The 22,862-nt window shown below is 55.6% G+C and overlaps 1 protein-coding gene across 3 annotated transcripts in view; it reads right to left on the minus strand.

The window, feature by feature from the left end:
• Positions 1 to 22,862, minus strand: part of ADGRG1 (adhesion G protein-coupled receptor G1) — a 41,317-nt gene that overhangs the window by 10,999 nt on the left and 7,456 nt on the right. For 2 of the 3 annotated variants that reach the window (XM_063110486.1, XM_063110485.1), the window contains exons 2-3: positions 2,355 to 2,453; positions 1,367 to 1,789 (exon numbers count right to left, since the gene is read on the minus strand). In XM_063110486.1, coding sequence (XP_062966556.1) covers positions 1,367 to 1,789; positions 2,355 to 2,418 — 487 coding nt within the window. In that variant the 5' untranslated portion in view covers positions 2,419 to 2,453. Of the gene's footprint in view, positions 1 to 1,366; positions 1,790 to 2,354; positions 2,454 to 21,943; positions 22,134 to 22,862 lie in introns of those variants that run through there. The other variant, XM_063110484.1, reaches the window with a different exon arrangement.

The raw sequence follows: 22,862 nt of genomic DNA on the forward strand, positions 1-22,862 counted from the left end.
TGTCTCATGGACCCTCCAGCAAGGCCAGCCCCAGCAGGGCAGGGTGGGATACACCCTGCCCAGCCCCCTCCCTAGGCACCCTCTGGCTGCACTCATGGAGCAGGGAAGGCCCATTCCAGGGACTTTCAGGAGGGATGTGGGGGACCTGTGTGGTGGTTCTGGGGACTCCACACCCACCAGCCTCCCCTTCCCCGGGCTCCAGCCCCTCCTCCAGGTAGCCTTCCCCCAAGGGCTGCAGGCTCAGGTGGCTTGAGGGATCAGGTGGGACTCAGATGAGGTAGGCAGACAGGGAGGAAGGGTCTATGGCAAAGGGGTATGTCCTGGGCTATGGAGGAAGGCAGGCCCTGGGAAGCCCTATCTTTTGAATTTATAACCCCCAAAGCCCGACTTTTAGGTGATTTGAAACCCCTGGCTCATGTCTTCTAAAAACCCTCTGCAGGCCAAACCAGGCCAGGCTAAATTTGTTCTTCAGGATGCCAATTTGCAACTAGGCCCAACTTTGTCCTAAATCCTCCCCGGTGGAGGGTAGAATTCTAGCCTGTGGGTGGGGAGCCACTGTTTGACTGTCCTGGTCCCTGCCCGCTGCACCGGACAGTACTCGGAGCCAGGCCCACCCCACCACCCTGGACCTGCTAACGTGGGCAAAGTGCTGTGTCCTCCACCCCTGGGAAGCCCCGCCTAAGCTGCAGCTGCCAGAAAGAAATCAGAACCAGGGAAATCCAGACCCCCAGTAAAGCCTCAAGCTCCTTCTGGCCACCTCCCCCTCCCTGTCCCATTCAGCACTTAGTGGGAGACAGCAGCCACGTCACACCCTGGCAGAAGACAGTTTCCAGGCCTCAGAGTCAGCCTCTCTGCTTTCCCAACCTTTGACCTCTCTTGCTTCCCTGCCCCCCCCCCCCCGCCCACCATGCCAATCAACTGCTGGGTTCCAATCCTTCCTTTCCCATTTGCTAGCTGTACAACATTGGGCAGCCTGTCTGTGCCTCAGTTTCCTCCTCTGTGAAATGGGGATAAAGGATCTATGTTGACATTGATAAAGAATCCTTCCTGTAACTCCTGATATTCAGTCCCATCTTCCCACTCTCCCTGCTCTCACCCTGCTCAGACCTCACCTTCGTTCACCTAGATCTTCCCTGCAGCCTCCGGATGGGTCTTTGCCCCTCCACCTTCTCCCCTACCTTCCCACAAAGCTTCCTAAAAAAGCACACTTTGGATCACACTCCCTCCCTCAGATGCCTTCAATGGCTCCCCACTGCCTGTGACCTGACATTCAGAGCCCAGCCCACTTTCAAGCCTGCCACGCATTTTGTCTTCCCTGCCTCCAGACCTTTGCCCAAGCATTCCTTCTGCCTGGAAGTCGCCTTACTGTGGAAGGAGAAGGTGAAGCCAGCAGCACCAGGCAGGCTGGTGTTCTGGGGGCTCCACCAGGAGCTGACGGAGGTGGCCAGCAGTGGGGGGCCCTGGGCCAGGCTCTCCTCCTGGTGCCGGAAGCAGAGGAGGCCAGAGGCTTGGTCACTCAGCAAGAAGTCATTCTTCCCATAGCGAAGATGCAATTTCCCAGCATGGCGGTTCCAGTAGAGGCAGAAGTGGTAGATGCCCCTGGGGTCAGGGAAGAATCGGGAAGCCTGGGGGGCTGCAGGAAAGGGGGCATGGACTGTGAACACTCCCTCGGAGTTCCTGATGGAGATATGCAGTTCAGGAGTCTGCTCATAACGGAGGGTGCTCCTGTGGGTCTGGTTCCGCTGGCCGCAGAAACGGAAGTCTTCCCGGGGACCCCCTCCATGGGCACCTGAGGAGACAAAGGTTGCAGATGGGACCCTGCAGCAGGGGCCATTGAGGGCATGGAAGGTGACAGGCCCTGAGCTGAGAATACATGAGCCCAGAGCCTGGGACCCACATACATGCCAAGAGCCTATGCCTCAAAGAGTCTACAAAAATGTGAGTCTTTCAAGCTAAAAAATTATTGGCTTCAAAATATGAAAAGAGCAAACAGAGAATTAATAATTTCAAAGGCAAAATAATATTTTTAACAGCAATAAAGTATTTAGTGAGGCCATGGCTGCCACAGATGGTGGTTCAGGCTATGCACTGCACAAAATTGCTCTGGCTACAGAGGCAAGCAGGGCTCAGACCTAGTTCATGCTCCCCACCCCAAGCTGTGCACTGTGGGGCTGCATCTGTCAGAAGGAAGGGGAGCCTTTTTCTTTTCTCCAAAGTACCATCCTCCAGCTAAGTCGTGCCTGCAGGCCAGTGCCTGCCCAAAGGAGTTAGTATATGTGCTGGCAGCAGCCCTAGACATGGAAGCATTTTAATGTAAGTCACAACAGCCCCAGGTCACCCCCAGGAAAGACCACCTTGAGCCAGGAAGAGCAGGCTCAGTAGGAACATCTCTGTCTGCAGCAACACTTGTGCAGCCATCTTCCTCCCCGGAAGTCACACTGAGAAGTCACCACCTGAAAGAGGCCAGAGTGTTAGCTGGGAGCCTGGGCTGCAGGGATGTGAGGTGGGGAGGGGAGTGTGGAAACAGCCTGGGGACTTCCCCAGAGCAACCAGAAGCTGAGCACTAAGAGGCAGTGGCTACAGTTCTACCTTTTGCTTGCGGCATGACCTTATGTAAGTCACTCAACGTGGGCCTAATAATAGCATCTTCCTCCTGGACCCAAAAGTGATGAGCTAGTCTTGTCTAGGATCTGATGGTAAGGGTTCCACCTGGAACCACCACCACCTTGTCCCTGCCAGGCCTGGAGGAGACAGGAAAAAAAGGGGCCTCTGAGTTCTCCTCAGGAGCCTCCCCATCATCATCCCTGAGACCTAGCTCAGAAAGGACTCCTCCTCAAGGAAGCCTTCCTCACCTCCCTCCATAGTCAGTTCCATCCAGCTTTGGTTCCCACCACCAACTGAGGCCTCCTGCTAGCCTCCCCCAGGCAGTGCAGGATGGTGCATTCCCTCCTCAGCCAGCCAGGGAGCTCCTGATCCATCTCTGTGGACAGGACCTGGTGCAGAGGTTGTTGGATAAAGGCTTGCAGGATGGATGGGCGAAGGAAGCGAAGGATCAGCATGTCCACGGCGCCCTCTAAAGGGGCTGGAGAAGGGCGCTTCCCATCATGACCACCAGGGAGAGCCAGTTCCCAGTGTCAGGGGAGCCAAAACAGCAGTGGGACATTGCGGTCTCCGCTGGGGACTAGGATTCAGTATTGCCCAAATGTGGGGAGACCCAGAACCCCTCGCCCTGGCATTGAGTGGGCACCTCTGAGCCCTCTTGGTCTCTGTTAGCCGAGCACCTGCTGTCTGCCAGCCTCTGTGCTGACCTATCCCACCCCCACACCTGCGGTAATCCTCATTCCCACCCTGTAAAGTGGCCACGACTGCTGGTCCATTTCACAGACAGAGAGCCTAAGTCCCAAGGGGTTAAATGACTTGCTCAAGAATGCTCCAGAGGCCAGGGGCTCTTCTTGCCTTGTCAGGACACTGTAGATGCCCGGCAGGGAACCTACAGGCCTAGCACTTGTAGCGACACCAGCTGGCCCTGTGATGGAGCTAGGTGTTGACAGACAGCCATCCTCATCCTGTGGGGAGCTGCACTGGCCACAGGGACAGATTCAATCATCTGCCACAAGCCAGATGAAGGGAGGCCTAGCAACCCAGGGGCACACAAGGAGTCTGAATTTGAGAGAAAGCAATGGAGGGGCTTCCAGGAAGAGGTGGCTTTTGAACTGAATATTTGAGGACAGCATTAAAGGGAGGGATGTCCCAGGAAGCTCACTGTCTCCTTCCTGGACCAGGCCTCCCTCCAACAAACCTGGAACCTTCAATCGAGAGCCAGTCCCTACGTTCCACCATTTGGAATGGAACCCCAATTTCTCAGGCTTCGACTCTCCAATTATAGGTCAGATGGGTTCCTCATCTTGCCCTGGTGGCACCACAAGACCCCTTGAGAAAAAGGACGTGAAAGTGTTTTGGGGAAGGACCACAGTTTCCTAGGCTGTGATTTTTAAGGTTTCGCTCTGTGTTTTCTCTCAGCATTTTTACTCCTTTTGAAACTGCCTCCCCCCACCTCAGACCAGCAGAAGGAAAGCCAGCATCCGCTGACAGGGAGTATGTCCACCCCAGTCCCCCTCTTTCCTTCTCCTTTCTGCCAGCCTCTGTCGCTGCCCACCTCTGATCGTCAGTCCTAATGTCACCTCCTCCAGGGAGCCCCCTCACTGAGACCACTCCTTTCCATTTGTAAGCTCAAGGCTGACGGATCATTTGAGAAATTGGCCCAAATTCCCCATTTTATGGTGTTTTGATCCAAGACCCAGAGAGGGCCAGTGACTTCCTGAGGTCATACGGCAATTACGGGAGGAGCTGGCCAGAATCCATGGGTCTCTCTGGACTACTGACCTTCAAAGTGAGCCATCACTGTTGGTAGACAAGGCCCAAGACAGGGCAGAACGATCCACCTTGCACCACCCCTCCTGGATTAGCCCCTGAGAGTAAAGGAGGGGACGGGAGTGAGCTCCCCATCACTGGAGGGACTTTAGTGAATCTGCACCACCAGGAGGTGGCAGAGAAGGGATTCAAACACAAACAAGGGACTAACTGCCCCTGACACTTCCTGATTCATCCCTGCTCCCCCCTGGCTGTTAGAACAGCTACCCTGAGGTGGGCAACTCTGGTCCCGTCGGCATTCTTGGCCTGGCATCCTTTAACCCACGCTTAGTTCCTGCCGTAGACTCTGGAGCCAGTCTGCCCAGGCTTAAATACGGGCTGTCCCGTTCGCTGTGTTTCCTTGGGTTAGTTCCTCACCTTCTCTGTGCCTCACTTTCCTCACCTGTAAAGAGGACTAAAAATTGAGCCTACCTCAAGGGTCATCATAAGAATAAAATGAATTGGTATCTGTAATGAGCTCAGAATAGGTCCGGCATGCACATGGCAGACACCATGGGTGTCAGCTAGATATCTCTGTATACTTTCTGACCAGCTCATGCCTGCCTCTAACTCAGCACCCCGGGCATGTCTCAGGCCCCTACTCACGCCTTTTCCCACTTCCATGCCCACCTGTGTCCTCTCCCCCACCAACTCCCAGCAGCCAGCTCAATCCGCCAGAGCACCTTGAGGGGAAATTCTTAGAGCATGAAGCTTCCTTTCCGGGAGAGCAATGGGAAGGCTGAAACCCCACCCAGAAAACTTCCCTCCTCACAGCCCTGGCCCTGAGGCTGTCTGCAGAGCCCCACCTCCCATGCCACCCCAGGGGCAGGAAAGCTGGGCTGTGGACCAGGTGAAGATTCCAGTGCAGATTGGGCCAAGGAGAGTACAGTCCTGCTTGTCCACTTAGCACGCCCCTCTATCCCCTACCCATGCCCCTCCCAAGTCTACCCCACATACACACATCTACCACGCCCCAGCCCACCCACCCAAAGGGTCCATGTAGTATCCATGATGGAGGTTAAACCCCCCAGTAGCTCCAGCGTGGCTTCTCAGTGCCTGGGTTATCACCAGGGTGCCTAACACCTGCCTCAGTCAGGACGGAGAGTGGCCTGCTCTGGAGGCTGAACCCCAGAAGCAGGAGTATTTGTGAGCCTCCACACAGACCACAGGGACCTCTCTCTGGCCTCTGGAGTAGCACAGCTGCAGAGCTGGCGGACGTCAGCCATCAAATGCTCTTAGTACCGACCACAGTCCTCAGGCAAAGCACTTGTCTCACCTCACACAGCCCTGGGCCACAGTCAGTGGGGAGTCACTGAGAAGAGGGTGTTCTAGCAACACCACCACAGTAAAGATAGCAGCAGCAACACCCATGGTGTCACATGAAATCCTCAGAGATACCCTGTGTCCTGCTGTTCTGCCATATTACAGAGCAGGCAACTGAGGCTGGGGAAGGGTTCTCTGTTCTGAGATCACACGGGATGATGCCAAGCCCTCTCCTCCTTGCAAAGCCCACATTGGTAAAGGTCCCAGACACACATACCCCCTGGCTTTGGAGTCCCCCAAAAGAGAAGGAGAGAAATATGGGGAGCAGCCAAGGCCACCAGCAGCGCAGACAATTCTAGCCTGTGAGAGAGGGTGCTGGAGCCCCCACCCCCAGCTCCCCTTCCTGAGCAGCTACCCTTGACCTCAGGTCTTCCGTAAACACTCAGAGAGAACAGAACAGGCCGGCCCAGCTTGACACAATAGGGGCCCCATCACAGGTCCCCAAGGATCCAGCAGAGCAGGGGGCAGCCAGGGCTGATCTGAGCCAAGACACCTGCGCCCCCATGCCGGCTGCCCAGGAGAAGGGGCTCCAGCTCAGGACCAGCCCTGCCCTTCCGTGCAGTGGGCAGGGGACCCACACTCACTTTCTCCCCCAGGGACTGAGTCACTTCCCCTGCAATCCCGTATGGAGCCACGAGTCACTGCTGGCCCAGTCCAAGCTCCTGGAAAACCCATTTCCTCGGAGGATGGAGGTGGAAGTTGAGTGGACAGGACCCGGATGCCTCTGCGGTTAACCCTTGTCCTGGCAGGCGCCTCTCTGACACCTCCGGCCAGGAAGAGGCCTGGACCTGGTCCCCCCCACTCCTTCCTTCTCCTCGCCTTTACACCCAGGCCACCCCTAAACGTATGCATCCTACCTCCAGACCTTTGCTTCTGCTGTCCCTTTGTTGGAATGCCTTCCCTAGCCCTGTGACATTCCAACCCATCTTTGAGCGAGTGGAGACACGCCCTCCCATGAAGCTTTACCTAATCGCCCTACCCCCCAGAATTAACCCCATGTTCTTGCCGACCCACAGATCACTCAGTACTACAGGCCCCCCACTGCCACAAGGTGTTCACATCTGAGGTGCTAAACTTGCCCATTGGTCATTGTCCCCTCCCCCGGACTGTGCTAAAATGCAGATTCACAGGCCCAGTACACTGAGGGTCTGATGCGGCAAGTTTGGGGTGGGGCTCAGGAGCCTGGCTTTAACAAGTGGCCCACTGGATGGTATGTCCCAGGCTTGGGAACCACTGATTTATGAGCCCGGGATAGACACTAGTAGCCCTGGGCTTGAGAGGGTCAGAGAGAGAGAGGGCGACCTGCCCCCCATCGCTTGGCACGGTGCCTTTTCCCTACCCCAAGATAAGGACATGTCATGCTCTTCTGTGGCTCACCCAGCATTTAGCATTTAGGAAGGGGTCTCCTAAAGGACATCTGGGAGAAGGGAGGACAGGGGTGGTGGGAAGGGAGGAAGGAGGTAGCCCTGGAGTTTCTCCAGGTATGAGTCTGATCTTGCCCTCCTGGGGGCCTCCCCCTCAAATGGGCTCTCCCTGAGCCAGGCAGAAGGAAAAGGCCCCAGCTCAGCTCTCTACTGCTCCAGCTCCTGTCCTCACTGCTTCTGGGGATGGGGGCAGGGGGCACAGAGAATGGCTGAGTGCCCACCTTGAGCCCCAGGCAGAGGGTCGTAGGAAGGAAGGATTTGGTCCAGGAGAGGAGCAGGGAGAGGGGTGGGTGAGGATGAAACCGTGAGAGTGTCAGCATGCCTGTGGGTGTGCGTGCGTGTGCAGAAGTGCAGGGGGGGGAGGGGGAGAAAGCAAAAAGACCGGGAGTGGGGGCAGGTTGGTCTGCAGAAGACGAGGCTGCTCAGACTTCAAAGGCCGCTGGGGGAGGCCTGTGAGAACAGAACAGACAGCGAGGTTCTCGCAGGTGTTTCCTCCATGGTGGGGGTGCAGGGGGGACTGAGAGGACCCTCTTTCCAGTGGTTTCCAACGTTTTTCAGAAATGTAAATCTTACTTGGAAACACCATGTACCCAACAGCTCAAAGGAGATGCCCTTGTCTGACCCAGGTAGGATCCAGGGCCATGCCCAACCCAGCCCCCCAGCCATGCCCCCTGCTCCTGGGAGCACAGCTTGAGAAGGCTGAACCACCTCTCCTCCCTCTGTCCCCACTCCGCAAGTGGGGTGACTAAAGCCCAAGCTAGGTGACCACAGAGTGCTCCCCCCAGCAGGGGTATTCTGGGATATCTGGGAAGCCGAGTGACTTCAGGTTTCAGGAATTTTTCTACAATAAAGGAGAATAAAAATTAAGCTAGCTGCCTGCCCCTGGAGGCTGGCAGAGTCCCAGTTCTTTCCTGCTCACTGCCCAGGGTGAGATTCACATTCTTGTACCAGATCCGCTGGACGGCCACCCACGACAGCACAGGCCCCACCTCCCTGTGCTTCTGGCCCAGTCTAGTCCTTGGACCACAGCTCCCTGTGGATGCCCAGACAGGTTCTGGCCCTATGGGGAGACTGAGGAAGGGGAGAAGTAAGGGTGCATTCTGCCAGCCTGGGAGGGAAGGGCCCATCCACATGAAGGGTCTCCCAGACGCTTCCTCTATCTGGAACCAGGCGTTTGCTCCAGAGGCCTCAAAGAGGCCAACATACCGTCACCCAACCAGGGATGAGTCTGTCCCCACCTCCACGCCTTTGCACACAATGGTCCTCCTCCCTTTGATGCCAGCCTTGTGACACGTCTGCAGGAGTCCCAATGACCTGGGCCTAAGGCCTCCAGATCCTCCCAGCCCCCTGGCCACCGTTTTTTTTTTTTGGCATCTTACTGGAAGAGGGATCGAACTCTCCCAGCCCCATGGTGCCTGGCAGGACACCAGATGGTGGTGAGAGTAAACACAAATTAATTGTCCCATCCTCACAATAACCCTATGGAACAGATACTGCTCTTCAGATAACCCTCACGATGACACTATGGAACAGATACCGCTCATCACATAACCCTCATGATGACACTATGGAGCAAGTGCTGTCAGGATTCCTACTTTAAAGATAAGAAAACTGAAGTCCAAAGAGGTTAAGTGACGCCCAAGGTCACACAGTAAGAAAGTAGCCACGCAAGGACTCAAACCGAGGTCCGCCAAACCTCCAAGCCCTTACCCTTAGCTATTGTGGTCTACTGAGTTTCTTCCCTTCTCTGGGACTCGGTCTCCCCAAGTTTACCATGAAGTAATTTGTCAAAGCATATTTCAAGTCCCCAAATAAGAGAAATGCTGCGGGCCCTACTTTTTTGCGTACATTAGCATATCAAAGGCTCTGACAAGTCCTGTAAGAAGGAAACCCACAAAGCTTGGTTGGGAACAGTTTCCCAGACCAACGTGATGGTGGGGGATTTTTTACATCAACACCTGTTGTCAACATGGAAAACAAGCTCTCAGAAATCTCTTTTATTTATTTATTTGGCAGCAGAAATCTTATTTATTTATTTATTTATTTATTTGGCAGCTGGCTGATGAGAGGATCCAAACCCTTGACCTTGGTGTTACAAGGCTATGCTCTAACCAACTGAGCAACTGGCCAGCCCCAGCTCTCAGAAGTCTTGACACTACACAGATACAAACCTGCCAGTACCCCTTCCTACCCTCCAGCCCCCTCCCCTCCCCTCTGAGCTGTCCCAAAGGCCATTAGCTAGCATGAGATGGCCTGCAGGAGCCATTTAGGCTGCGGTGTTCCCCCGGAAACTCATTATCATCCCTGACACTTCCAGGCAAGAGGTCCCCAGTGAGCCTGGGGTATATTCCAGCGTATCCCACCTCCCTTTGGCCACCAGCTCATGGGGAAAGGGGCACTGCCAGGCTGGTCCCCAGGTGGGCCATTCCATTAAAGTCAGCCAGAGACAGCTGGGCTTTTGGCCTTCCCTCAAACAGCTAAGACACTCAGAATGTTGGAACTGAGAGAGAGAGAAAGAATGTTTAGATGCAAGAGCTTTTAGGAACTGAGAATCAAAGCCTCTTAGAATTTCGGAAATGACTGAAGAGACTTAGAACCTAAGGGAGGAGAAGGGATCAGGAGGGCTCCAAGCCCAGGGGTTCCAGATCTGGCTGCCCCAGAATTAGCCCAGTCCCAGGCAAGGCTCAGGCACTGGGGTTTTTCATGAGCAGTCCAGGGACTCTGGTGCCAGCTCTGTTCAGCTCCATGCTCCTGGGGAGATCTAGAACCAGGCAGACACTCATGGCTAAGTCCCCACCAAGCCCTATCCAAGGAGCAACAGAGACCAGCCTCCTGGGCACACACCTGTCAGTACCTGCCCAGGAAAGGCACAATCCCAGAGCAGGGATGACAGGAGTTAGAGGCACAAGGTCCAGACAAGTTCTGCAGCCAACTGGCCTGGAACCTTTGGACCAGCCTGTCTCCTCTCTGGGCCTCAGTTTCTTCCTCTGCAAGATGGGCGACTATGATTCCTGCCCTCAACCTGCTTTCTCTGAAGCTCAGGGTTCTCCCGAGCCCCACCAAAACTGACCAGTCTTCAGGGTGCCTACAGGTAAGGGCAGAACTTACCTCCAAGCTGGCAGCAAGGGACAAAGAGTATGCTCCGCCATCTCCTCCGCCCTGGCCAGACTCTTTCCTCTCAAACCACAGCTGGACCTCAGTTGTCTAGCTGAAGTTTCCCTTCCCTGTCTGTTTGCATCTTGCCCAAGGCCAGGCCCACAAGGTCAGCCCAGTTACCTCCCTGCTTGTTTTCTGGGGGCCGTGGTTCAGCCATTCTGGGCCTGGCAAAATGCCTATCTTTGGAGCATAGGACCCTTGGAATTCCCAAGGTCGGTCACCAACCCTCCCTTTCTTTTCTTTTTCTTCAGGTCCCAGACCCTGGCTGAGGGGTAGACAGGACACACAGCCAGATGCCCTCCCCTTCTAAGGCTGGGAGCCAGAGCCTGGCTGTGCCTGAGGCCCCTCCAGAAGGGAAGTGACCAGAATTCCATCCCCGCTCACTGAGAACACAGCACAGTATCACCCAGCATCAAGGAGCTTGCCAGCTGCTGTGTGCACACCCTGCGACAGGGCGCTCACTGCCTCCAGTAATACGGCTAACGTTCACTAAGCTCCTAGAAAGTACAAAACAGGATTCTAAGCTCTTTATACATATTAACACATTTAATCCTCCCAGAAACCTATAAGACAAGTACCTTCATGCCTATTTAACAAATGACAGTGAGGCCCAGGGAGATGGAGTTACCTGCCTGAGGTCACACAGCTGGTGAGGAGTGAAGGTTGGATGAGAACCCAGGGCAGCTGCAGGATCCATGCTCTTGATTTCAAAGACTGTTTCCCTCCTAAACTTACCTGAGTTTTAGAAAGGGCTTCTCTTTAAAAGTCACAATAAAAAATGCTTCCGAAAATGTGTTTCCTTGGGTTTAGCCGGACGCCATTCCCCCAGGGACCCAGGCCAGGGGGAGTGTCTGAAGTCACCCAGGTGACCTTGGATTCCAGCCCCACTCAACGGCTCTTGCCACCCCCTGCAATTCCAGTCTTTCTGATGCCCTGGACACCACCTCCCAACACTTCTCAGAGGCTTGTCTGGCATGCAGCCCAGGGGCCAAAAATAATCCTCAGCCAGGGCTTGACTAAGGGGAGAGGTGTGGTGCTCTCACCCCCAACCACTTCCTTGTAGTTCTCGAGGCTGTGTTTTAATTGGCCAAGTCCCCTTAGAGGACTGTCTATGACTCCCCCAGGGTCCCCAGTGCTACCCCACCCCCACCCCGCCCACTAGCTACAGCATCAATGTTGGGGAGAAGGGAGAATGGGGGAGGATGGAGGGGAGAGAAGGGAGAGGTGACAGCTGCAGGAAGGATGGGAGATGTACGGGGAGGGGGAGGAAGGGGACGAGAGGGCAGAAGGGGGAGGGGAGAGGGACCAGGAGTGAGAAGGGAGGGAGGGGAAGAATCGTACCTGGACTCCTTTGTGGCATAAAGTGGACCGTGAATACATAAAGAGCTGACTGGCTGCACCAAGAGCTCTCCTCATTTGCAGGCAATCGCCCACAGGGGTGCTGGGTCGGGTCGGTTTCCCGCTAGTTCAAGAGGCCAGAGGAGACTCTGAAGCTGGGCCACCCCAGCCACCGCCGCTCACCAGAGCTTCAAACAAAGGGGGCGGCCAGGGAAGATGGGCTGAGAAGCCCCAGCCAGCGCCAGCGCGGGAGAAGGGGCGCAGGTGACAGCAGCCCCTGACAACCGTTCCCCTGGCAACTGTTGGCAGCTGTGGGGACTACGTCACTGCCTGGCTCTGGCCCGGCATAGCAGCGCCGGCTCCCTAACTTGTCCTGTACTCAGACAGTGCCCGGGCCAGGCAGGGAGCTGGCAGCAGGAAGGGCAGGGTTTGGAAGGAGAGCACTGGAGGACACCTGCCTGTCTTGAGGGGACCTCAAGGAGCCAAAGCTTCCAACTTCTCCAGAGAAGCAGAACCCCAGATTTTTACAAGAAATCTGCAAGTTTGTCAACATTGACATTCAAACCAAATCTTTTTAGAATAAAGTGGGGGCCACAGGGCTAGCCCGTGACTCACTTGGGAGAGTGCAGTGCTGATAACACCAAGGCCATGGGTTCAGATCCCTATATAGGGATGGCCGGTTAGCTCACTGGGTGAGTGTGGTGCTGAGAACACCAAGTCAAGGGTTAAGATCCCCTTACCAGTCATCTTTAAAAAAAAATAAACAAATAAATAAAATAAAGTGGGGGCCACCCTGGTGAACAAATTATGTCTATTGGTAGCTGGATTCAGCCCCCGGAATATACTAGCCTGTGGCCTTGGCCTCAAGGCAGGCTGGCCACCCTCTAACCCCCCACCATCGGCTGTCATGAGCACTGAATGTATACTATACTTCCCTGAAAACTTAGGGTTCACCTCCTCCAATAAGCCTTCCCAGATTGTCATAGCCCACCAAGAATCCCCCTTCTGAGTTAGCCCTGGGGCTGGGGGTTCCTCCTGGCTTTTTTCTAAGCTCCCTGGGGACCAGGAGTGTGTCAGACCCTCTTTTCTGGGGAGGAAGGAGAAGAGAGGCAAAGCTTCTGAAATCCTTACTGTGTGCCAGGCACTACACTGGGCATTTTGGAGATCCATTTTCACCACTGTGAGGTTAGCCTTGGTGAACACATCTCACAGATGGGAAAACAGAGGCTTAAAGAGGTGACATGACTTGCTCAAGGCCACCTAGCTGGTAAGGGAGAGATATGGAATTCAAATGGAAATCTCTTCTGAGACATAAAGACATCAAGACCAAAAGCCCATCTAATGTTTGACTAATCCACCCCCGATCCAGTGCACACCCAAACTTCTTTGATCACCTCCAGTGACAGGAAGCTCACTTCTTCCCAAGAGGACACATCCCTTTACCTCGAAAAAAGTCAAAAGAATATCAAAACCATGGGGTGGCCTCCGTGTGCCAGACAGGGCACAGAAGAGAACCAGGAGTGGGGCCCCCATTGAAGGTCTTCAGCTCCAGACCAGCAGCAGATCAGGAGGTGGGGTGGGGGGGTTGCTGCTCAGGCGTGCAAAGGGTCCCGGGGTCTCAGCCAAGCAGCTACGAGAACTTTCCCAGAACACGAGTGGGGAACCCCATTGGTAATCACACTCCAAGGGGAAGAAGGGACTTTGGAAGGATTTCTGGCAAAGGCCATGGGAAAGGCAGCGGGGGCTTGGGGGCTTGGGGCCTTGGGGATGGTGTGTGCCTACAACTCCCCCACCCTCCGATGGACCAGAGCCAGGAGGTGGCTTCGGTCAGGAGGCTGCTATTGTCTCACTGCCGGCCCAGAGCTGGGTCCCATTCAGGCACTATTTTTGGCCCCAGAGGAAGAGGAAAAGAAAGCAAAGAAAGGAGCTGCTGTTCTCTGTTAGAACCTTCCCTAGGAAGGGATTCCAGGGCCTGCTGGGCCTGAGAAGGCAGCCTCTGTTGGATCAAAGAATCCTGTGCTTAAAAGGAGCTGGCAGGGGACTGTGATTCAGGGAACCCAAGGGAGGACATAGATGGGGTCCCTCTGGCCTTTTATACACGCTTGGTGCTCACTTACTGCAGCGACATCCAGAGAAACAGGCACAGCATCCCTGGTCCCACCCACAGTCCCTAAACACCCCACCTACTCATAAATATTAAAATACCTGTAATTGCTCATTGCTGCTCAGAGCCAAAAGCCAAAGAGATTGACAGTCCACTTTTTCACTTAACATCTACAACACTCCTGGCCAAAATGGAGGCAGGCAACAAAAACAATGAGGTTCAGGGAGCAGGGTGGCTGCCAAAATAATAAGCCAGTGACCCTATTCTGATAACCCTACCTTATGCCACTCCATCCCTCCATTGTATTCACTCACTCCAGCCACTCAGGACTCCTTCTATCCTCAGACATACCTCAGGGCCTTTGCACATGCTTTTTCCCCAACATAGCACAATCTTTTCAGGACTGTTCCCCTGACTGACTCCTTCTCGGGCCTTAACTCAAATGTCCCCTTCGCTGAGAAGCCTTCCATGACCACCCAATCAAAACTATCTTCTGCATCCATCACTCCCTTCCATGTCACTTTGTTTTATTATCTTGACAGCACCCAACACTGTCTGAAATGGACTGTGATTTGCATACTTGTTATCCACCTCCCATTGTTTGCTCTATCTCATGTCCTGCTCTCTTGCCACTTGTATCTTCAGTACCTAGCACAGTTTCCTAGCCCATAGGAGATGCCCAATGACTGCTAACTGAATAAATGAATGAATGAGTCAGAGCTGGGGCTGCAACCCAGGTCAGGCAGGCTCCAAGCCTCTTCCCAATAGGAGCCCAATTCTGGTACTATCTATGAAAGTGGGGCATGTTTTCACTGCTACAAATGCCAAGCTTTTACCAGGCTTCCCGTGAGCTCCCCAAGGTGGAGCAGGGAGGAGAAACGGAATGTGCCTGGGGGATTCTGGGGTATAGAAACCCGGGGGTTGAGTATATCACAGAATCTAGCCTGTAGAGACTCACGAGGCAGCTAGGGCAGGGAAGGTAACTGTACGAATGCGAGCCACATGATATGCACCTGACCTACCATAACTCTATGACCATCCTGTGAAGGGGTATTATTATTCCCATTTTGCAGTTGAGGAAACTGAGATTCAGAGAGGAGAAGCCACTTGCTCAGGGACACAGAGCTGGTAAAACTGGATCCAAATCCAGTTCTGTGCACCCCTTTACCTGTGTTGCCTCCATTGTCCAGCATGGCACCCCACCCCCTGCCCTAGCACCTCCAAGACACAGAGAGTGAGCACCAGCTATGCTGTGGAGGTGAATATGGAGGCCCAGAGAGGCTGAGCCATGGGTTCAAGGCCTCGCAGCCCAGGCACAGGGGCCAGGACACCCTCATTCCTACAGTCGTGGGTCTGCAAACACTACCGTCCTCCCTGGGTGGCAGTTACTGCAGCTTCTGCCTCTGGTTCCCCAGCCCCAGGTGGGGGAACAGAGACAGGACTCCTGGGCATGCTGGTGTCACTGCAGGGTCTCCATGGAGAGGCACTGGCTGTCCTCCCCCACCACAGCTGGTGAGGGGTGTTCCCCCTACCTCCAGTGCAGGCACCAGGACCCAGGCAGGAGAGGAGCTGAACTGGACAGCAGACCCTACCCCTGTGGCCCCAGCATGTGTGCATAGGTGGCAGAGCCCCGCAGAGGGTGTGGCAGGCGCAGCCCCAGTGTAGGATAAGTACAGCTTTGGAAAAACCGTGCACGAGGGTTCCTTCCGGCCCTGCCCACAGCTCTAACGAGGCAATGTCACATGCAGGTGTGTGGGAGGGGGAAGGGCCACAGTGTCAGGAACACCCCTATCCTGATTTGGGCCTATTGGATAAGGGAGAGCAAGGGGCACTAATGTTCGGGAGGTGGGTGTCCCAATCCTTCCTGGCTCCTCCATCAGCCGCTCCCGCCTCACTCCAGGCCTCTTCTGCTGAGTCCCTCTCACCCTCTGTGGCTCCCATCCAGCTCACTGAGCTATTTACTAATAGGAGCCTCCTGAAGATGCAATTGATGGCACTAATGGTGGAAATTTGGGCATGGTGACTGGCAAGACTATGGACAGGCTTTCTACATGGAAGAGCCATCTGCCCACAAACTTTGATGCCACTAGAATGACCCATGTGCCGCTAAGGAAATTAACAACTTAAGAGAATGGGAGAATTAGGTCCTCATCTCCCCCAGGGCCAGAAGAGCTCAGGGTTAGAAGGAGCTGTGAAGAGGAGCTTCACATAATCCCAAGTTCCCTCTATAACTTCTCTGTCAAATTTGAACACCTGCAGGGATGGGGAACTCCCTACCTCCAGTAGGAACAGCCATCTGTGGTACCATGGGAAAAAGACTAGACCCAGAGGCAGGAAACCCAGGTTCAGGTCCCTGCTACCACTGGCAGCCTGGGGACCTTGGACCTCTTCCTCATCTGTGAATGTGGATAAAGTTTCATATCTTAGAAGCCCAGCAGCTCCACAAGATAGAATGAGGGTCTTTGTAGGCAGTGAAATGTATGCCCCGAGGGTGGGAGTTTGAGTTATGAGTTGCCCCCAAGCTGTTTGGCACATGCCCAGACGGTGACACAGCAGAGGAGCCGTGGCCAGAGGGCACAGGGCCGAGCGTGACTCAGCCACCCCAGCCAGCCTTTGGGGGTCATCCCTAGCATTTGTCACCATCTAAACAGGTGGGTCTGGGCAGTTGTCCCCCCGCCACAGGGTCAGAGACCCAGAGTGCCAGCCACAGAGCCACACCCTGACGGCCAAGCTCAGACAGGATCCCAGAAGGTGTCAGCCGCTCAGCCCAGCCCCCAGGGTCCAGGAGAACTCAGCCCAGCAGAGAAGTGACCACAGAGTACTGCTCATCCCCAAGAAACCAGCCCAGATCAAACCCAGACCTTCTCTCTGGGCTCAGGACAGTGGTCTCTGGTCCCCTGACGGGTCGGTGATGGCTCTCCAGGCTCACAGTCACTATAACTCCAAAGCCTGGGTCAGGCGTGAGGTCTTGGGGAACAGGAGGAAGCCCCAGGTTAGACAACCCTCAGGCCTGCAGATCAAGACCCCACTGGATGGGAGTGTCCAAAGGGGCAGGTTCCCTGGGGATTGGTGCCTTTCCCAGTGACATCTTGGAAGGGTGGAGCTATTGCTCTAGGATAAAGTCTCTGCCACTTCCTAAGAGAAGGGCTTGGTAGTAGCTCAAAACAGCAGCAATGACAACAGCACTTATGCTGTGCCCGGCACTATTCTCAGCACTTGAAATCTAGTGGCTCATTTAACCCTCTCAAGGTGCCATTACCATCCTCATTTTAAAGATTAGGAAAATGAGGCACAGAGAGGTTAATACACCTGTCCAAGCTCCCACAGCTGGTGAAGCTGAGACTGAACTAGGCATCCCCGGAGCCCACACCCCTAACCACCCATTTTGCACTGCCTCTCCCAGGGGGCAGCTGAGCTGGGGGACAGAGCAGCACAGGTGTGGGACAGCTGGAGATGGGGTCTGTTTCTCATGAGCACCTGCAACATGTGGCTGTCTCAGTTCATCCCCACAGGGTCCCATTTAGGTATCGAAGATTTAGGTATCTTTATCCCCATTTTACAGCCTAAGTAATGAGGCTTAGGAAAATTAAGCCACTTGGCTCAAGGTCACTTTTCAAGGATTTGAACCCAGTTCTAGCTCAATTACTGCATGACCTTGGAGATAAAACCTTGAGCCAAGACTTACAGGTTTACGGAGGACCCCTTAAAGCCACGCACGATCCTAAGTACATACTTTGCAGCCATTTGTTGGCCTAAATTCCAGCAACAACCCTGCAAGGGGGTGGTATTATCTCCATTTACAGGTGAGGAAACTGAGGTCCAGAGAAGCTGTGACCTTTGGCAGTGAGATACAAGTCTCCAAAGCAGGGCCGGCCTGTGGCTCACTCGGGAGAGTGCGGTGCTGATAACACTAAGGCCACGGGTTCGGATCCTATATACGGATGGCCGGTTAGCTCAGTGGCTGAGCGTGGTGCTGACAACACCAAGCCAAGGGTTGAGATCCCCTTACCGGTCATCTTTTAAAAAAAAAAAAAAAAAAAAAAAGTCTCCAAAGCCTGTCCACTTTCCTCCATGGGCCTTGGGAATCCAGGCTGGGGCTACTGGGAGGAGAAAGAGGGCAGAGGCCAAGGGACAGGAGGGGAGGGGTCTGAGAGGTGGCAGAGGCAGCTTTCTTTATATTTCATTGTTCATTTTGGAGTTAGTGTAAGCATCCCTGAGCCCAGGGAGCCAGGCTGGAGCCATAAGCCAGAGAGCTGCCGACCTTTCAGGGAACCAGAGCCAGGCTGGCTCCCGGATAGTGTGCCCCCACCGCCAGGCCATCTTCCACTAATGCAAAGAGGACTGTCTACTGGTGCCGGGAAGCTCTGCCAGCTCCTCTAGGGCTGAGCTTTTATCTCTGCCTGACTGGAATTGCCAAGCGCACCACAAACCACCTAAGCCTTGCAGGCGCCAGTCCAGAAGCCCGACGCCCCCACACCGGCCTCCCCGCCAAAGCACAAAGACAGGCTGGAGGGGAGTGGGGTGAGTCCTGCTGGTGTCCAGGTGGCCCCCACTCTCCCAGAGGTAGGGAGGACAGGACGAAGTGCCCCCAAGTTACTCCAAGCTCCCTGTGGCCTCAGTGCACCCACCTGCCTAACAGGAATGATAATGACAAAGGCAATATTTGCATGGGCCAGGCGCTCTGTCCTAAACTCTTTCCTGTATTAGCTCCCTTAATGCTTAGTAGCCCCCTGAAGTAGATGTGATTGTTATCCACAGTCTACAGATGAGGAAACTGAGGCATATGCCCAAGTTCACACAACCAGAGAGGGACAAAGCCAAGGTTCTCCCTGGGCAAGACAGCCTTGCTGTCCAGGTCCTGCTGCCCTGGAGAAGCAGGGGCAAGGATGGGGCTAGAGACAAGGGCACATGCCCTCTGGCACCCAGCATGGTGCCTGGTCTGGCCAAGGAGCCCCCTGCCCACCGAGAGGGGCAGAAGAGCACAGTGGACAAGAGCCCAGACTCTCAAACCCAAAGATGTGGGGTTACTCACTGGGCAAGCCTCCTTGCCTCAGTGTCCTCATCTCTAAAATGGGCACAGCATGTAAAGCTCTGAGCGCAGGGTCCAGCAGAGTCTGAGGTCAAGGAAGGTCCAAGATTGTTTCAATCTAGGCTGAGCCTCCAGGGAGCCAGGAAGAGTTTGGAACTTAAAGGATGTGGGAAGGTATGTCAGCCCACCTCGTGCCTGAGCAGGCTGGCACCAGTGGCCAGAAAATGTGTCCCAAGTTCCTCCCCAACATTCAGCCCCTCTCCCTGGCATCCCAGGCCTGAGCCCAGAGTCTGCAAGGCTCCCTGAAGGCCTCAAGGGACTCCAGATTGGGCATCAGGACCAGAGACTGGAGGAGGGGCAAAGTCTCAGCCGAGTGACAGCTCAGGAGAAGGCAAGCTGGAAAAGCCAAGGCACACCATGGCCCCGCCCCACCCTGTGTGAGAGCCCCTTTGTGCCAGCCTGCCCTGCCCCCATTTGCCATCTGCCTGGTCCCTGGAGTCTGGTCACCCCGGCTGCCGGATTTGCTCACGTGATGCCCCCATCTGCTGTGAGTCAGAAGGCGGGGTCCACAGGCCACCCCCGAGGATGGGCATGGGGATGCTGAGCTCTGCTCAGGCTCTGGTTTGGGAGGAGGAGGCAGCACTGGGGTAGGGGCTATGCTGCCACATTCCCCCATCCTCCCCACCTCCCCTGCCCCCCGACATCCCCACTGCCTCCTCCATGGCCTCCCTCAGAGCCCTGCCCGCAACTCTACCCCAGCCACACGGAAGCTCATCCTTCATGCCTGAAACCAGCACAGCACCCCCACCCCCCACCCATACACAGCTTTTGCCCAAGATAAAGTGGCCCAGGTCAGCTGCAGCACAATCTAAAGGGGCCCTTTCTTGGCTGTCGCTGCCCACCCCCCCCCCTACTTTTGTCATTCCAGGCTTTGCTAGGCAGGCCATCCCCTCAACACCCACAGATCTGTCACAGCTCTGTCCTCTTTCACCTATTCTTCCCCTCGGCTGGAATGCCACTTGCCCCCCCACCACTTCTCCCTCAGCCATGAAGCCACCCCCAAGCATGAACCTCAACCCAGCAGCCAGGGGCTGGGACTGCCCAGTGCACCCCACATCACAAACCTATCCTGCCCTCCTCATCCTGCCAGGGTCGCAGCCTGGGCACCCAGCCCCACAGGGCACCCTTGTGACCTGACTGCTGGCAGCAGCACCCTGCCCAAGTCTTTCCACCACCCCTTCCTCTGCAGAACAGATCAGGACCTGCCAGCCTGGCACACCAAGCCCTATAAAATGACCCATACCAGGTCTCTAGTGCCATCTCCCTCCCCATACCCACCCCCCGCTCTCATCATCCCCCAAGCCCTTTCCCATGCAGTTTTCTCTGCTAGGAATGCCCCCTCCCCTGTGCTCATACACTCGTCAAATGCCTCTCCAGAGCTCAGCTCAGATGCCTTCAAGAGCTTCCCTGCTCCTGGCCCTCTATTAGCACATTTATCTCCCTCCTCAACCTCACCTAACTGTCCTCTTTGTGTCCCTGACACGATGGGGGTGTCACACTGGGCTGACGCCCCTGCCCAGTGGCCCAGGGCACCGAAGCCCCAGCCACAGTGCAAGCTGCCTCGCACAGCGTCTCCTTCACAGACCACACCTGGAGCTGGGGTTCTCCACTACCTGTCTCAGAGCCAAGCAGCTATGATCACCCCCACACCCCCATTTAGCAGCCAGGGCAACTGAGGCCCAGAGGGGAGGCAGGGCAATGCGGCCACAGTGATGCTATAACGAGATGGGTCAGGTCTCTAGGGTTCCTGCAGCCAAGGGGGTCAGGTCTAACCCCAAGAGCTTGTCCCACCCCTGGGCATTGGTAGGGAAGACCCCACAGGACTCCTGGCCTGGGCTTTAGGGATCCAATTAAGCAACCTGTGGTTCTTACTGTCCAGCTCTTGCTTCTTCTCACAGCCCCTGACCCCAAGGAAGCCACCCTCTGTCCTCAGCATTCCCACAGGGAATAGGCAGGGGGCTTGGGTCAGGGCCCCTCATGAGTTCCAGGAGACCTTTTATTTGCCTCATTCACAGCCATGTCCCCAAGACAGTATGGAGCACACAGTACGCACTCAATGAATGTTTACATAAATAATGTCCTTGGCCCTCTCAAGGAGCCACAAAGTCTATTCCTACCCACCTCACCTAACCCAGGCCACCTGCTCCAGGTGGGGAATTGGGGGATGGGGGAGAAGGGCCCTGTGTCCACTTCAGTAAAATGAGCACCAGTCCCCTCCCATGGGGCCCTGGGAGACCCCAACTCAGCACCACACAAAAGAGGCTGGTTGGGGAGTGGGGGACAGGAACCGTTGGTTTCCTATCACCCGGATACAACAGAGTAGGAAAGGTCTATCAGTCCCAAGCAGAGGGGAACCCTGAGTCTGAAGGTTAATGGGCAGAGAACTGTCCAGCCCTCAGCCCGTGCTTCCCCATCTATCCAGCCTGGGTTCTCAGAACCTTCTCTCCCCAGGTGCCCCATGCTTAGGCCCCATCTCAGGGACCATCTCTCCCCAAAGGTGGTCTGGGTGATGGATAGTCTGACTGCCTCCGGCTCAGTTGGGAGCCCCAGGACAACTGGAAGGAAAGCTGCCCTTAGGAGTAACATACCCAGCCTGCTAAAGCGCCTTCTCCTCCCCAAGCCTGGCCCCTGGCTCTCCATCTCCGGTCTTACTGTATGACCCTGGGCAAGCCACTTCCCTCTCAGAGCCTTGGTTCTCACATTTGTACAGTGATCTCACAGCCCAGAGAGCAGACCCCAGCTTGCTGGGCCCAAGGACTGTACCGCTCTGAGCCTCAATTTCCCCACCTACCAAATGATTAGCGGTTCTGCGGGGATCCACTCCTCTTGGTCGCCATCCCCTTCCCAGGCATCTCCCTGTTCATACCCCCGCCAACTCTAGAGACCCCTTCACAGCCATGCTCATCTGGCTAGATCCCACAAAGATACCAAGACCTCTCAATTCCCCATTCTACCCCCACTCTAACCCTCTGCTCAATAGCCATACACACACACACACACACACACACACACACACACACACACACACACACACACGTGTACACACACAAACACACCCTACCCCTTCTCCCGCCTGCTGTCAAGCCCTTAGTTGGGTACCTGGTGCCAGGTGGAGGGTCCTATCTAGGACCAGGAGGCTGGACCACCTTTCAGGATCCACCTCAGAAGCTTAACCTGCCAGTGCTAGTCCCCGCCGCCGCCGGGCCTGCCGAGTGAACTAGGGAGCGCGGGAGGCTCCCAGCCCCTCTCCTGCAGCAGGGCAGGCAGCCAGTGTGGAGCAGGGGGAGGGGCCGGGTGTGCTTGCTGGGGGGACTCCCCCTCCTGTCCTAGCTGGGCTCCTCCCCCTCCCTGAGCTGGGCTGGGGATGACAATATGTGAGTCATGGATTTCTCAGAGGGAGACCGGGAGGGGGCAGGGCTGAGAGAGCCGAGGTGGTGACCTGGGGGATGCCCATGACTCAGCACCGGGCAAGGGGGCACCTCAGCCTCACCCCTCATCCGGGCAGACAGGTGCCAGCTTTAGGGACAGACAGGGGCCAGGGAAGTGCCTCCTCACTGTCCATCTGTTGCTTCCCCAGGGCTGTTCTTCTGGGTTGCCATGGGAACAGGCGACTCGGATGCCACCCTCACCCCCAGGCCCAGGCAGAAACTGCCCCTTTCTGAAGCAAAGTCCAGCCTCCTCGGCCGCAGCCAGGAGCTGGCACTGACCGGCAGAGTGGAAGGCACGCCGGGAAGAAGGCGGGGTGTCAGGCAGCCTGACACAAGGCTGGCCAGGCCGCACACAACTGACCACCTGACCCCGAGCCCTCTCTGAGCCTCCCGGCAAAGTCTTCACAGCAAAGGGCCCATCTCAGAGTTCCCCGAGCACCCACAGCTTCAACACTCCAGGACTCGAGTCCTGGATCCTGGGACTCCTGGTTCTTCTGGAAATGACCTCCTTGAATCCCACTGCTGAGCACAGGGGAAACTGAGGCCCAGGTGAAGAGCCATCCCTGGTGGCTCCGGATGCTCAGAGAGAG

Source organism: Cynocephalus volans, chromosome 10 (assembly GCF_027409185.1).
Source record: "Cynocephalus volans isolate mCynVol1 chromosome 10, mCynVol1.pri, whole genome shotgun sequence".
NCBI lineage: Eukaryota > Metazoa > Chordata > Mammalia > Dermoptera > Cynocephalidae > Cynocephalus > Cynocephalus volans.